General features: G+C 41.1%; 1 protein-coding gene across 2 annotated transcripts; it reads right to left on the bottom strand.

Moving 5' to 3' along the window:
* Nucleotides 1-533: 533 nt before the first annotated feature.
* mtmr9 (myotubularin related protein 9) lies at nucleotides 534-12276 on the bottom strand. 2 transcript variants are annotated; one of them, XM_080514507.1, is made up of 11 exons: nucleotides 12215-12276; nucleotides 11654-11843; nucleotides 10527-10635; nucleotides 10288-10413; nucleotides 9963-10136; nucleotides 9596-9813; nucleotides 9288-9449; nucleotides 9037-9178; nucleotides 8627-8847; nucleotides 8129-8280; nucleotides 534-2748 (listed from the first exon to the last, which is right to left on the bottom strand). In XM_080514507.1, the coding sequence occupies exons 2-11, from the start codon at nucleotides 11833-11835 to the stop codon at nucleotides 2585-2587; spliced, it is 1650 nt and encodes a 549-aa protein (XP_080370633.1). In that variant the 5' UTR covers nucleotides 11836-11843; nucleotides 12215-12276; the 3' UTR covers nucleotides 534-2584. The 2 variants fall into 2 exon arrangements, with proteins under 2 accessions (XP_080370633.1, XP_080370634.1); XM_080514508.1 differs by having other exon boundaries at nucleotides 12226-12262.
* Between the last annotated feature and the right edge of the window lie 863 nt (nucleotides 12277-13139).

The raw sequence follows: 13139 nt of genomic DNA, 5'->3' as shown, positions 1-13139 counted from the left end.
TGGGGCTTTCTCTTAAAAAAAAACAGCCACACGTTGAGGCTGGAAACTGGGGATTTGAACAGTGGGAATAAAACTCCAGAGAGTTGAGGGGAACTCTAAAATCCGACAGTATTCCTGGACACCACTTTTCACATTTAGAATTAGTGATCTGATCTGTATCATATAGACATGCTGCTGTGCACTTTTTTTTTCAGTGAAATATAATGTGACTTACTCATCATGTTGTAAGAGAAGTAAAAGCATCTGACTGACTCAGAATTCATTCAACTTAGTTCCACAAGATGTGCGAGTTCCTTCAAAAACTCTGTGACAAGATGCTGCTTTGAAGGCAAATGTTGGTCATACCGCATAATGATTTCTCTGTTAATTACATTTTTTTCAGTTTCTTTGAGTGATTATAAATATCAACACATCCTATCTGAAAGCTTTATTGCAGCTTTATTCCACCACAGCAGCCTGAAAGTAACCGTGAAATATTAAGAACTGATAATAAAAACAAGTCATTATAATTTCATCTGTTGTGCTATAATTTTATTGGCTTGATAACATAAAAAAAAACAATTAAATTATTTGAACAGAAATAGACTTTTACAAGCATCTGCTCAGCCCTGATAACAGTAAACACATCTTAATTTCTTTCTTTTTTTTAATTTCTGATTTTACAGTAAGGCATTGCACATTGTGGAAGAATTTACTCGTAACACAGTACGATAATCTTCTGCTCAAGCAACATCAAATACCGGACATAATGCAAGCATAATAAACATCTTCCGTCGTGAGTCGCCCCATTAATCTGGTGGGGCTCATTGTTTCACACACGCATACATACAGAAAGCAACAGGGTGTTTTTTTTTTTGGCTGACAGGAGACAATGTAAATAGTGCACACATGAACGATACATGTAAACCTTTTTTCCCTTTGTAATGCATTTTAAAGTAGTGGCTGGAATAAACTCAGTTTAGTGTGATTAGTATATATTTATAGAAAAGATTACCGCTATTGGAGTAAAACAAGCAGAGATAATTGCATTTTCTTACTGGCAAACGAACGCGACTGGCCGTAAAGCACAGGACTGTAAATGTAAAGCTTCCAAAACAGCAGGACCACGGACAGCGCTGAGAGACCAGATCAACCGTCTCCGCAACAATGCGGGTCAAGACTGATGCAAAGACCACAACACAATTATAAGATTCAAGGCGTCGACAGTTAAACTGAACTCCATCATGTCGTCTGCGAAATAAAGGCTCAGCTTCTCACAACAGCGTGATATATTGGCAAGCTCCCCTGTTTAATGTGGACAGTGCTACTTGTGGTCTGCACTGATGAAAAGTTCATGCCAGCGAATGGAATTGTCATCAGAAGACATTGTTTCTAAAATGGCTTAACGTGCAGGATGTTGTGACGATACTGAAATCTGTTTCACACAAAGTGCATCAGTTCCGAAAACATGCAACTCAGAGATGCATTTCTCAAGATAGCGTAACAATTCTTATACGACTCTGGTCTTTAAAGCAGTAATGCCACATTAATGTCTCGTGTCCGTCACCATGGCAACGAAACCATCTTCACGCTTTTTTTTGTAAATATTACAGCTGGGGATGTTTTAACCTATTAAAACATGGGAGCAACACGTCATCCTTTAGAGAAAGACGGGACAGGAGGGCAATTGGATCATGCGCTTGTTTATAAGCTTCTCAATTAAATGCACTGTGCAGAAATACACAGTGGGAAGTAGTGAATTTATAATGCGACTGGCTCTTGAGGGAGAACATGTCGCAGACATCCATGAAACAAATCACGACGTCCTTAATATGTAATGGATGAAACAAAACAACGAGGTCTGAAATCCAGGAGAATCACGGGATTCTGAGGTTGTGCTGATGTGCGGCCATGCCGCTGATTGGAATGTCAAGAAATAATCTGATGAATATGTATAAATTCATATAATATTCTTCCCAGATATGCATTACATAAACCTGCCCTCTCATCATTACACGCTGCTGTGGGTGCTGACCGTACCTACACATCTTATGTCATCTCAATGTGTGGCCAAGTCACGTGTAGCCTTCAAGCACCCTATATGTTGCCATAGTTACCCTGCAGCGCTCCAGTGCTCTATACATTCATCAGGATATTTGGTGGGAAAGTGAACCCTGCAGTAATATATGCACCATTTCTCTCCTTCGCAAAAACAAATGAATGTACCAAGGAGTCGCTGAGGAGAAGCAAGAATTTCCGTTTACGTGCTGGAGGCGGAAAATGTAAGTATGATTGCAGTGGTTAGATGAGACGTCAGCATGCGTGAAGAGAAATCAGCATGTGCAATGATTTTACAACGCAAATATATGAAGCAAATTTCAGCATTATACCAAAGAGTTTCTTGAAAGTTGTGTTTTCTCACTCCACGTAATGATTATTGTTTAAAACTTAACAGAAGAAGAGAGATCTATTGAAATTTCAGCTTTTTTTTCATTTTTAAACTTGCACTGGCTGGAAAGGATCTTTTTTTTTTTTAATCCCCAATTACTGTCACATTATCTCCTCCCATCTTTTTTTCTTCCCCTCCTTTCGCAGACATTTCTCTTCATGGTGTCTGCAGCAGAGGGTCTTCAGTTTCAAGCTGGGCCAGCTGCCTGCGCAAGCTGTTCACTTTGTTCTGAAGTTCCTTGTTGTATTCGATTATGTGTACCATTTCGTCGTAGGCCTCATCCAGACACTTGGAGGAGCGGTTCCAGCGAAGAAAAACTCCTGTGAAAGAGAGGGAGGGACACAACCGATTAAAAAAAGCCAAGCTTTGAGGAAGAGATTTCTTCCTTCACGCAATTTACTTAGAGCAAACACACAACATATTTACATAATAGAACAACAATTGTTTTTTTTCTGTCTTGCATGAAAGGTGACAGGGAAGCGATCAAGTTCATTGGCTGCAAAAATCCGGCTCAACGACAATTGGACCTTGCAGTGGGTGGAGGAGCTTCAGAGGGGAATGTGACGTGTTGTATGGCTGGAATGCAGCGCGCTGCAGGAAGGTGACTTGTTGGTTATAATGGGAACAAAACAAGGCAATCACCCGGGCAATCACAAATGTAAATTCACCGCAAAGAAGGACCACAATATGGATCTGTCACCATTTATGAGGCTTCTTTTTCATGCACAATTTCTTTTTTTTATATATGCACATAAACAATTAACAGTGTTAATAAATCAGGGGTCACATTTTGAGTGGGCCGGACTATTAAAACACTGCCATAACAACCGTTAAATTTAAACTTTAAAGTTGTTCTTCTATTGTGGAGCACAGTAAATGTGATATAGGGTCTATATTGTGACATAATCAAACAATTAGTACTGAAAATGACAAAAATACTAACTTAATGACACCTTCTGGTGCCAAATAAAGTGAAATGTCTCTTACAGCTGTTGCATTATTCATTTTTTTTTTTTTTTTTAAACCAACCTGCCAGCATGGCTTTGAGGCTAATGAGCTGGCCGTCACTGATATCTCAGCCCGGGCCTCAGCGTCGCGTCACTCCTCTTAAGACATTTGTTAATGTTGTGATTGTCAAATATGGATGCCTCGTCATCTACCCTTAACAACTGCATTTCAGATCATTTAAATGTAATTATTTTTTTATAATAATGTAATTGAAACAGTAAGTTTCATATATTTCTGATCCATTATACCAAAAAGTGCCACTTTTGTTGTTGTTTTATAATTCTTATGTAGAGTTCCTCATAAAAGGAGAATTTTTTTATATCTATATTTATATAATAATAATAGAATATATTTGAGATCTACAAGCAGATGCATCATTTATCATATTTCTTTTACATTAAAACCATCAACATTAATGTGTGTGTGAGTGTGTGTACTCATTAGACAAGGGGTAGATTTTAAACAACAATGTCAAGATTGGCGGTTTGGTTCTCTGGCGCCCCCTGTGGTGATTCGCTGCAAGCAGAGGTGAGATTCTGACCTGGATCCACGTGGTGTCACATGTGTGACGTCAGGGGAATTCACAAAAGTTTACTGTAACTAGACTTACAAATGTAAAAAAAATAAAGAAGAAGTCAAAGTACTGATTCTGTGCAGCATTTGAGTGAAAGTTTCAAAAGAAAGAAAGAAAAGATGTTCTGAACTGTACTTGTTTCCCAAAGAACATACAACATGCCTCCATCTTGAACATTTTCCGTGGTCGTGGTCACAAGGCACACAGACGCACACAGACTCGGTAAAAATAGAGAAACGTGTTCACGTTCTCAAGGTGCCAAGAACAAGAACAGAGCGGGTTCTGGCAAGGACGTTTTAGACTCCTGGGAGGAGATGAGGGGGGAAGAAAAAAAAAGAAAAGAAAAGGAAACAGTGATGTGTTTCCAAATCATCCATCCCCCTTCCACTCCGACCAATCGCACGACGGTCCTCTCTAGACGACGTGTCAAGAACAAGTTGTGACAAAGCTCAAGATGTCTTCTTCTTTTTTTTTTTTTTATTCATCCCAAGCCTGGAAAAAGAAAAAGAAAACCTCTTTTCTTGAGTATTTATGGAACGTCAATCATGACGCCTCAGAAGTCCTTTATAGGGAAAATCTTTAAGGTCGGCTTTCTTTTGTCTACGGCATAGAAATGAGGGAACCAGCTGTGCTAAATTCTTCAGTGTGTGAAGAGTAAATATTTGACAGACATCCCCGTTTTCCTTCGTGTCTTCATGAGCAGGTTGGAGGTTTCAGGCGGGCCGGGGGCTGAGCGTCAGCAGACCGTCTCGTGCTTCCGTGTCATTTTCCTCTTCATATAGCTTGAGGGTGTGACTCCGAGAGGCTTCGGGCAGCAGCAGCGGCAGTGACCCCACACACTGCATGCTTAAACTGAATGACCCCGAATGTCTGGACCCCTTCCCCCAGCGTGGCCGACTTCCTCCTGCCAATGTCTTCTGAACTTCAAACGGAACTGAACCGTCGACCCAAAACCTCAGGAAGCCCATCACGAACACGCTAAAATTCCTGCTTCGGCGTTTCTCGCCGCTACATTTGAGGTCCGATTTATTGAGAGACACCGAACCAGGAAACTTCAAGAACGGCGTTTAAACGACTGGACCTGCTTCTGTCATTCGACTACGTGACGTCATAATTCAGGGGTGGTGAACATAAGGACCGTGGACCAGATCCGGCCCGGTGGAGGCTGCGATCCGGACAAAACGCCAAGCCAATTGTAAATCTCTCAAAGAAAAACACATTTCCAAAAAGAGTACTGACACAACACAGTGAGACTCGAGGGGAGATATCAGCATTGAAGCCAGTTACCTCGTTGCTCATGATGTCAGTTTGTAAAAACACCCACAATGCAACAGCAACAAGAGAAGGTTTTGGTTTGTTTTGGACATTTCATTGTAATTTACATCAAAATGTTTCATTAAAATTGCCTTCATGTTGAGTTTGTAGGTCATTTCCCATAGTAATTGTTTGGTTTTTGTGAAAATATAATTTTTTTGCCATCACATTATATCCTGTGCCACAAGAAAGATCAACTTTAAAGTTTAAATTTAAAGGTTATTATGGCAATATTTTACCGGCTCACTCAAGGTGAAACCTGGGCTGTATGTGGCCCCTGAATTAAAATGTGTTTGAAACCCCATGTCATAATTAAAAAAAAACCAACAACAACAAAATAGAATTAAAAAAAACAATTTAAATTTCTAGTTACCCAAACCAGTAGCAAATTTCTTTATTTTTCAATAATTTTTCTTTCCTCTGAGTGTTTATGCTTAAAAAAAAAAGAAAAAAGTACAAAAACACACTTCTGATTGTAAAATGAACATTTTGCTTAAGCTGGCTAATTGCTCAGCTTACAAAAGTTCTGAATGATGATTTGCACTTTTGCCTGCTCGTCTTCTGTGTATAAACTCAATCTTCCTTCAATATTATAATTTTGTTTTAAATAAATCTTTGGCCAATGTGCTGGAACTCTTTGAGCGGGCAGATTTGCATGTCCTCTCTGTGTTCGTTGTGAGTTTTCTCCAGGTGATCCGATTTTCTCCCCAAGAACAAATTGGTTAATTGGTGACTTTGAAATCGCCCAAAGGTGTGAATGTGAATGTGAATGAGACTGTCTGTGGTTGCTTTGTAATAATCTGGTACCAGGTCCAGGGTTTCACTCCGTCTTCAGCCGGGATCATCTCCAGCACTTCCTGACTCTAAGCTGGATGGACTGTATTACGTCTGAGCTGCACTGTGACTCAGGACGTGTAACAATCGTGGTTAAACTGATGATATCTACATTAATGATGAGAAAATGTCACATTGCATCAAAAATGCCACGAAAAGCCTGATTGAGACTCGTGGTGCTACATGGGTATCGTCATTCTTCCTAATAAGAAAAAAAAAAGAAAAACTCATTCTGCATTTAGATGGTCTGTTATGAAATCGCTGGTTTCATCTGGCTCTATTTTTTAACAAAGTGCACTTTCTCCCAAACAAAAACTGTATATTTCCACAATTCAAAAATGTTAAATCTCTACGAAACTGTGCTTCCGGTCTGTTTAAATCACTGTTTATTCCGCTCTGAAAGCGCTGCCTACATGCATCAATCCCTGATGTTGTTGCTGCAGATCAGTCAGGAAGGGATCCGGGGCACTAAGATTAGCCGGCTAAATGAGAGCCGGGAGTAAAGCGCTCCTCACTATCCAGTGTCAGCAGAGCTCGAGTGTCAGCCAGAGCACACGTTCACAGTGCCAACCATAATAAGACAGAATGGGCGGGCCGCACACATCGCTGCCGTGCACGACGTGCAATGTGCAGAATGCTGACGATGCAAAGTCTCGCCTTCGCTTCTTTATGTAACACTGTTCCGATCACCTCGCGTCCAATTTAAACGAAGGTTAAACTGTGTGGCTATGTTTGCTCATGCAGTTTGATAAGACTGCACATAAATCCAGAAAACCATCGTCAGTGTGCTTAAAATAACTGCTTTTTAAGTATAGTATTTACAATGTCCAATGTAAAGCAGCAGCCGGCTGATATATCCACTTTATGTCGATGTTTGCATTCATTTTATTTTCAAGACAACAGACCAAGGCAGAAATCTGGGTGTAACTATGGACTCAGACCTGAAATGCATCAAACACATTAAGACAATAATAAAATCATCTGAAAAACATTTAAAGAATGAAGGAATTCTGACCAAACGAGATTGAGAGAAACTTGTTGAGGCTTTTATTCTCACTGCTGGATAACCGCCGTGTTTACTGCTCTCACGTTACACTTGACTGCAATACTTCTTAGCTCTGAAGCTGAAGAATTGTCTCGGACTTTAATACATCTCAGATTTACTAGCAGAATATGAAACAGACCCTTGAGGTCCTCATAAAGAGGTTCACTCAGTGTTTCAGTCAGAAGAAACACGGCGAAGCAGCTTTTAGTTCCTACGCTAATCACCTGCTAAACAAACTTCCTGAAAGACTCACTACTTTTAAATTAGGACTTTTAAGACACTGTTATTTGATCAGGCTTTCCATCAAACAATAGATTTGACTTTCATCCATTCTTCTTTTTGTGTCTTTCTTAATCATTTTCTTTTAATATTTCCTTTAGTTGCTTGTAGAGCACTGTAATGTGCTTTGTGTCTGAATGCTGCTACAGAAATAAAGTTGCGGTTTAGTTTGGAAAGCAGTGGAACAAAATAACTTGCAAAGTGAGAAGTGATTGTTATTGCCATGAGAAACTTCCCTTTTTACAAAAAAATAGACGTGCCTACATAACTTTTAAGAAATGGTGCACACTAACTACAATATTTACTTGTGACTTTCAACGTCACCAAGTTTAATAAAGGTTCCAACACGATGACGCCCTCTAGTGGTGATAGTTTACAGTGCCAACATGATAATGACTCTTTTCCATTGAGTTTTTGTTTCCTAGTTTAAAAGAAAAAAAGACAACTGATGAACAAAACATCCCATTTTGAAGCAGATGGTTATTTCACACCATTTGTTTTCACACCTTCGATCCCGAGCAAGACGCTGACGCTCAAGCTGCTCACAGTGGGTGATTGTTTGTATATTTACTCATTCTATCAAGGATGAGGTTCTACATTTCGTACAAATCTCAGTCATCTGCATGTGCTTTTGTCCGCGTCTTACCTTCCCACAGCAGCAGGCTCTGCGGGGCAACCGAAGGCCAGATCACAAGACTGTTTGCCTCGTAGAGAGGGTTGGAGAAATGTTCCAGCTCTTGGGGTCGATTCACCCATGACCACAGGGACACCGTCTTCTCGGGCAGAGACAGTCTGGCTCTTTAAAGAAAAGAAGAAAAAAAAAAGAAAAGGATGTTAAGCTTAAGCTACAAGAACAGTGGCTCCCAGCAGTTTCTAACAGCAGGCTTGTGACCTGCAGAACAGCACAGATGTGGATTAATGACGACAATTAAGCTGGAAGAGACGCTTTACTTTTCCTCGGGTAAAACTTTAGCGGTGACTTTGAGCATTACCTATTGCTTCTGTATATTACCAAGCAGGATCTATTGTGCTTTGCTATTGCGTCAATAAACCAAGGGCATATATGCAAGATGATCGCACACACACTGAGCTTTTTGCAATTTGGTGGAACAGCTATTACAACAGCAGCCAACTTCCGACTGACCTCTCAGCTGCGCCGCTGCCCAGGAATGTACCGAACTGAGAAGCATAGGCGTGTTCAAAGAGCAGCACCAGGAAGCTCTCGCTGAATTCAAAGGAGCAGGGAAACTGGCGAAGGATCTGCCACACACAGTCCAGGAAGAGCAGGAAGACGGGGGCCTCCTGGCGGGGCTTGCTGTTGGAGTAGGCAGACTGAGCGCAGCGCTGCTGGAACGGATGGCCTGCCTGTGGAGGGAGGAGGGGAAATGTTAAAAATCAAGGTCAATGTTGGGACGTTTGCGTGGTATAATATGTGTCAGACATTATCTTTTGTAGAAGGGCAGTAATGAATTAAACAATTGGTTCAAAGAATCTAAATGGCCAGCGGCCGATGTCATCAATCGGAGGGAAAAAGGAAATGTCAGCGAAGGTCACCTGGAGCCACTCTCGCTCTACGAGACCCTGGAAGCCTTTGATGGTCCTGCAAGCCGGATCAAGGATGATCTGAGCCAGCGAGGTCACCTGGAGAGTGGAGTCTGTCCCTTCTGTGCCGTGAACGAGCACCGAGGCTCCCTCCCTGGAGCCAACACACATTCACACAGGCTGTGAGCACGGCCGCCGGCGTCGCTGGTTAACGGTTAATGGTTAACGAGACAGCAAGGCAACAGGGCATCTGTTCCACCGACCTGTCGATGCACTGGGCGGCCAGGCAGGCGGTGGTGAGGATCTCCTTGACGTGCGTCTGCCAGCTGGAGGCTTCCAGCTTGCTTAACCAGCGGTCCATGCTGTGGGACTGGTCATTACAAGCCTCCACCAGCTTGATGAGACTCTCCTGCAGGACATTAGACCTGGACGCGAGAAAAAACGTGAATGGACTGATACTTAATAAGACTGAATCCAGACATGCATGTTTCAAAAACATAAAATCTCCCTTTCAAAAAAAATAAAAATAAAAAGAATGTCGGAGTCTCAAATCCCCATGAGAACCGCTCACCTTTCAATTGCTTTATGGATCCGCCTCCACTGTGGGTAGTTAGCCTCGGACTCGAACCCTCCACCCCGTGCTTTGGCCTGCTGGGCCACGTTGATGGTGCGTGTGTCGATGATGTAGCCACGTTTTCCCGGCCGCAGGGTGGCATTGATCAGCTTCTCGTCTTCTTTACACCGCCGTCCATTCGTGCCCGTCAGTGGCTGTCCTGCTCGCATCATCACCTGCAAGTCAAAAATGATCAGAAGGTCTCTGGAGGAATGCAGTTCTCTCCACACACATTGCACAAAAGATAAAAGTCAGAAATGCACCAACCGTAACGTGCAAATCAGCGGTCCAAGCTGGAGATTTCACTGATATGCGTCATGCTCACCATGCCGTTCTTTTTGTGGTAGTAGCTGAGCACTGGGAACCGGCCGCCATGACGGAAAGTAGCGGCTTTCCTCAGTGTGTCGTCATCCACGTCTTTGGGTACAGCCACCAGGGGAGGGTATGACGGACACACGCTAAAGTCCTGGTTCACCTCACTGAGTCTCCACTCATCTGTCTGAGCGACACAATTCAAGAGGATTACTTACAAGGAAAAACAAAAAAGCAGAAAATTAATAAAGCCCAAATTAAAAACGTATAACGTCCCCGATGTGAACGGACATACAGTGCAGTAAGATAGAATCAATTGTCGCTGATATCATTCATACCATGGACTCTAAATCTTTAAAGGCATCCAGTGGAAGAAAAGAATTCCAGCCGTCTTCTATGACTTCAAACATCGGTCGGTAGAAAAATGGGTACATCAGTGAAACTATATCAAGAGTGGACAGGGCCTGCAACGATTCAAATATTCATTAAGCAAACAAACATTAGGCAGTGAATAAGGACATACTCAATCACTCTCCGCTCGAATATAAACATTTGTCTGAGGTTTATTTCTATTTACCTCAACAGAGCTGGCAATGTTGAGACACTCCTCCATGCCGGGGATGTCGAGCTGGATCACCCTCAAGTCTTTGCATTTGACTATGATGCTTCCCAAAGACCCGACAAATCTAAAAGACACATGTTCATCATTTCTCTCAGCCATTGTTCATTTGATTTGAACATTCAGTGGTTGATCTAAAGCTCAAGCTGTTGAACACCAGCACAACTTTTGAGGACAAATCAATGAAAGACGACGAAACGCTGCCGTGGCAATACTGAGAAAGGCTCAAACATCATCAAATGCTGTTTCAGCAGCTCTCAACAATGGGAAGGAAATGACAAAATAAACACTATAAAGTCAATGGCGGCAACAGCAATCAGCCATCTTGCTCTATAGTAACATGATAACATGATACAGCAGCTCTGGAGTTGTAGGGCTTGAGCCATGAAGGAATCATTAAATTGTGACCTGATGACTGCAAAAGTTATGCAAGTGAGTTGAACTAAAAAAAAAAAAAAAAAAGGTTTCTGGTGATTTGCTGCAAGTAATGATCAGAATATGTCCAGTGGCATCATCAACATGTCTGCAACATAGTCCTGCTCAACCCACAACATTAATCCACCACTGGCAGCCTGAACAGCTGATGCAAAGCAGGATTGATAGATGTGTTCGTGTTTTTAATTTAGTTGCTGCAGCAGCAACTAAAAACAGGCCAGCAGGCGACATTACTAACTTTCTATCTGGTTATTTTGCTGAGCATGTGTGAATTTGAGCTTGCGTATCTCACCTTTAGCTGACAGGAAAGGTAGCTGGTGTCTGTTTCTGCCCTCTTATTTTGAGGTGCCTTGCATTAAAAGTCTTCCGCATACCACGATTGGAACTACCTTTCAAATTGTATTTTCTTTTATTGGAATCCTGTCTGTAAACTCTGATCAGATACTTTCAAACATGATCATTTTAACGTTGTGGCGTCAAACTCGTACACATCATTTTCTGTAGGACTGTTTAAAAGACAGGTAAAAGAAAATACAAGGCATTGCTTGCTTTGGTGACTTTGTCCTCTATTACATTTATAAAAGCAACCACATGGTGATGGTGACAGTGCCTGACAGACCATGAGAACCAAACCACGGCCAGATCCTCACCTCTTCTCTATAGAGTCGATGTTTGAGTGAAGCAGCCACAGCTCCTCTGTGTTGTCCTGCCTGGAGGACAGAATGAGGTGATGACCAGTCAGACACAGAGTCCCTTCAACGGTGGGCAGGAAAGGTCGATGTAGGACAACCCCGTCTACCCTGGGTGTCTTTATCAGCTCTGCAAACTCCATGATCTGACCTGACCAGACGAAACAGACACAAACCCTGGTTTTCAGACGCAGGAGTGGAAATATGATACACGACACACACGGAAAACACTGACTATTCCAAATCCTGTCTTTCTGGTATTCAAAAATATCAAATGCAAGTCGTTGCAGGAGAAGAATTAACGGATAAACGCTTTAAATATCTGTCTAAACAGTGAAGTTGGCCGATTCAGGAAATAGGAAGCTACCGTTAGCTCGCACGCTAATCGTCACAGAAACATGAAAAAAAAACATGTTCGCTATTTTCTAATATACACGAAAGCATCACGAGGATAGATTATGTAAACAAACTGCACAATTCTCAATGTTATTCATCGCTGTTATATTAAAAAAAAAAACTGACCGTAGAATTACCAGGTAGTCCTTTATTTGGCTACAGAGTGAGACTGGTACGTTCACAAAAACATACCGGGAAGAAACAACAAACGACTCAAAAGAGTTCCAGTCCTAACGACTAAATTAAAGTTTCTCGTAACTCCACAAGTTTTTGTTTAAAAAAAAATGTATTAAACGATTCCGTGTTCTTTCATTGGTATTACTTGTTTTATTTCTTCTCTAAACCTACAGTTCAGAAACGGCATGTTTTAATTAAAAAAAAAAAAAAAAACTCATCACCATTATACAAATTGTCTTCCCAAAAAGCACTAGAATTTATTTAATTTTAGTTTTATTAATTTAGTTTCAGGCTGTGTCCTTTCTATATTCAAAAACTCTGAAGCCCTGGAGCATTCTCAATAACATAACATAACATAACATAACATAACATAACATAACATAACATAACATAACATAACATAACATAACATAACATAACATCACATCACATCACATCACATCACATCACAAAACATAACATACAACACAACACAACACAACACAACACAACACAACATAACGTGTGTGTGTGTGTGTGTGTGTGTGTGTGTGTGTGTGTGTGTGTGTGTGTGTGTGTGTGTGTGTGTGTGTAAATTATTTAATTTCATTTCACAATAGTGGGCAGGGAAATGGTATCAGAAACTGACGTTCATTTTTAATGAGTGATGCATCGCAAGGTCACAAATATCAATAAAGGACACTAGAGGGTGATATTGGAACATTTTTGAGAGTCAATTTGAGAGCAAAATTAACTGCATAACCTTTTCTTTCTTTTTTTAAATGTGAAATGTAAAAAAAGTCGTGTTAAACAAATAACACCTTGTGAAAAAAGGTTTATAGGACTCTAACGTAGTGATGATATTTATTATTCATTTACTATTAAAGGGAAGTAA

This window comes from Blennius ocellaris (assembly GCF_963422515.1).
Source record: "Blennius ocellaris genome assembly, chromosome: 18".
NCBI lineage: Eukaryota > Metazoa > Chordata > Actinopteri > Blenniiformes > Blenniidae > Blennius > Blennius ocellaris.
The sequence above is the reverse complement of the archived record's forward strand: the minus strand, read 5'-3'. Positions and strand labels throughout refer to the sequence as shown.

Bases quoted from the DNA above. Each gene is read 5' to 3' on its own strand.
- mtmr9 (XM_080514507.1), bottom strand. From the start codon at position 11,835: ATGGAGTTTGCAGAGCTGATAAAGACACCCAGGGTAGACGGGGTTGTC. The intron at 10,414-10,526 runs GTAAATAGAAAT...GAATCGTTGCAG, and splicing joins ACATTGCCAGCTCTGTTGAG to GCCCTGTCCACTCTTGATAT. The intron at 10,137-10,287 runs GTATGAATGATA...TGTGTCGCTCAG, and splicing joins TTAAAGATTTAGAGTCCATG to ACAGATGAGTGGAGACTCAG.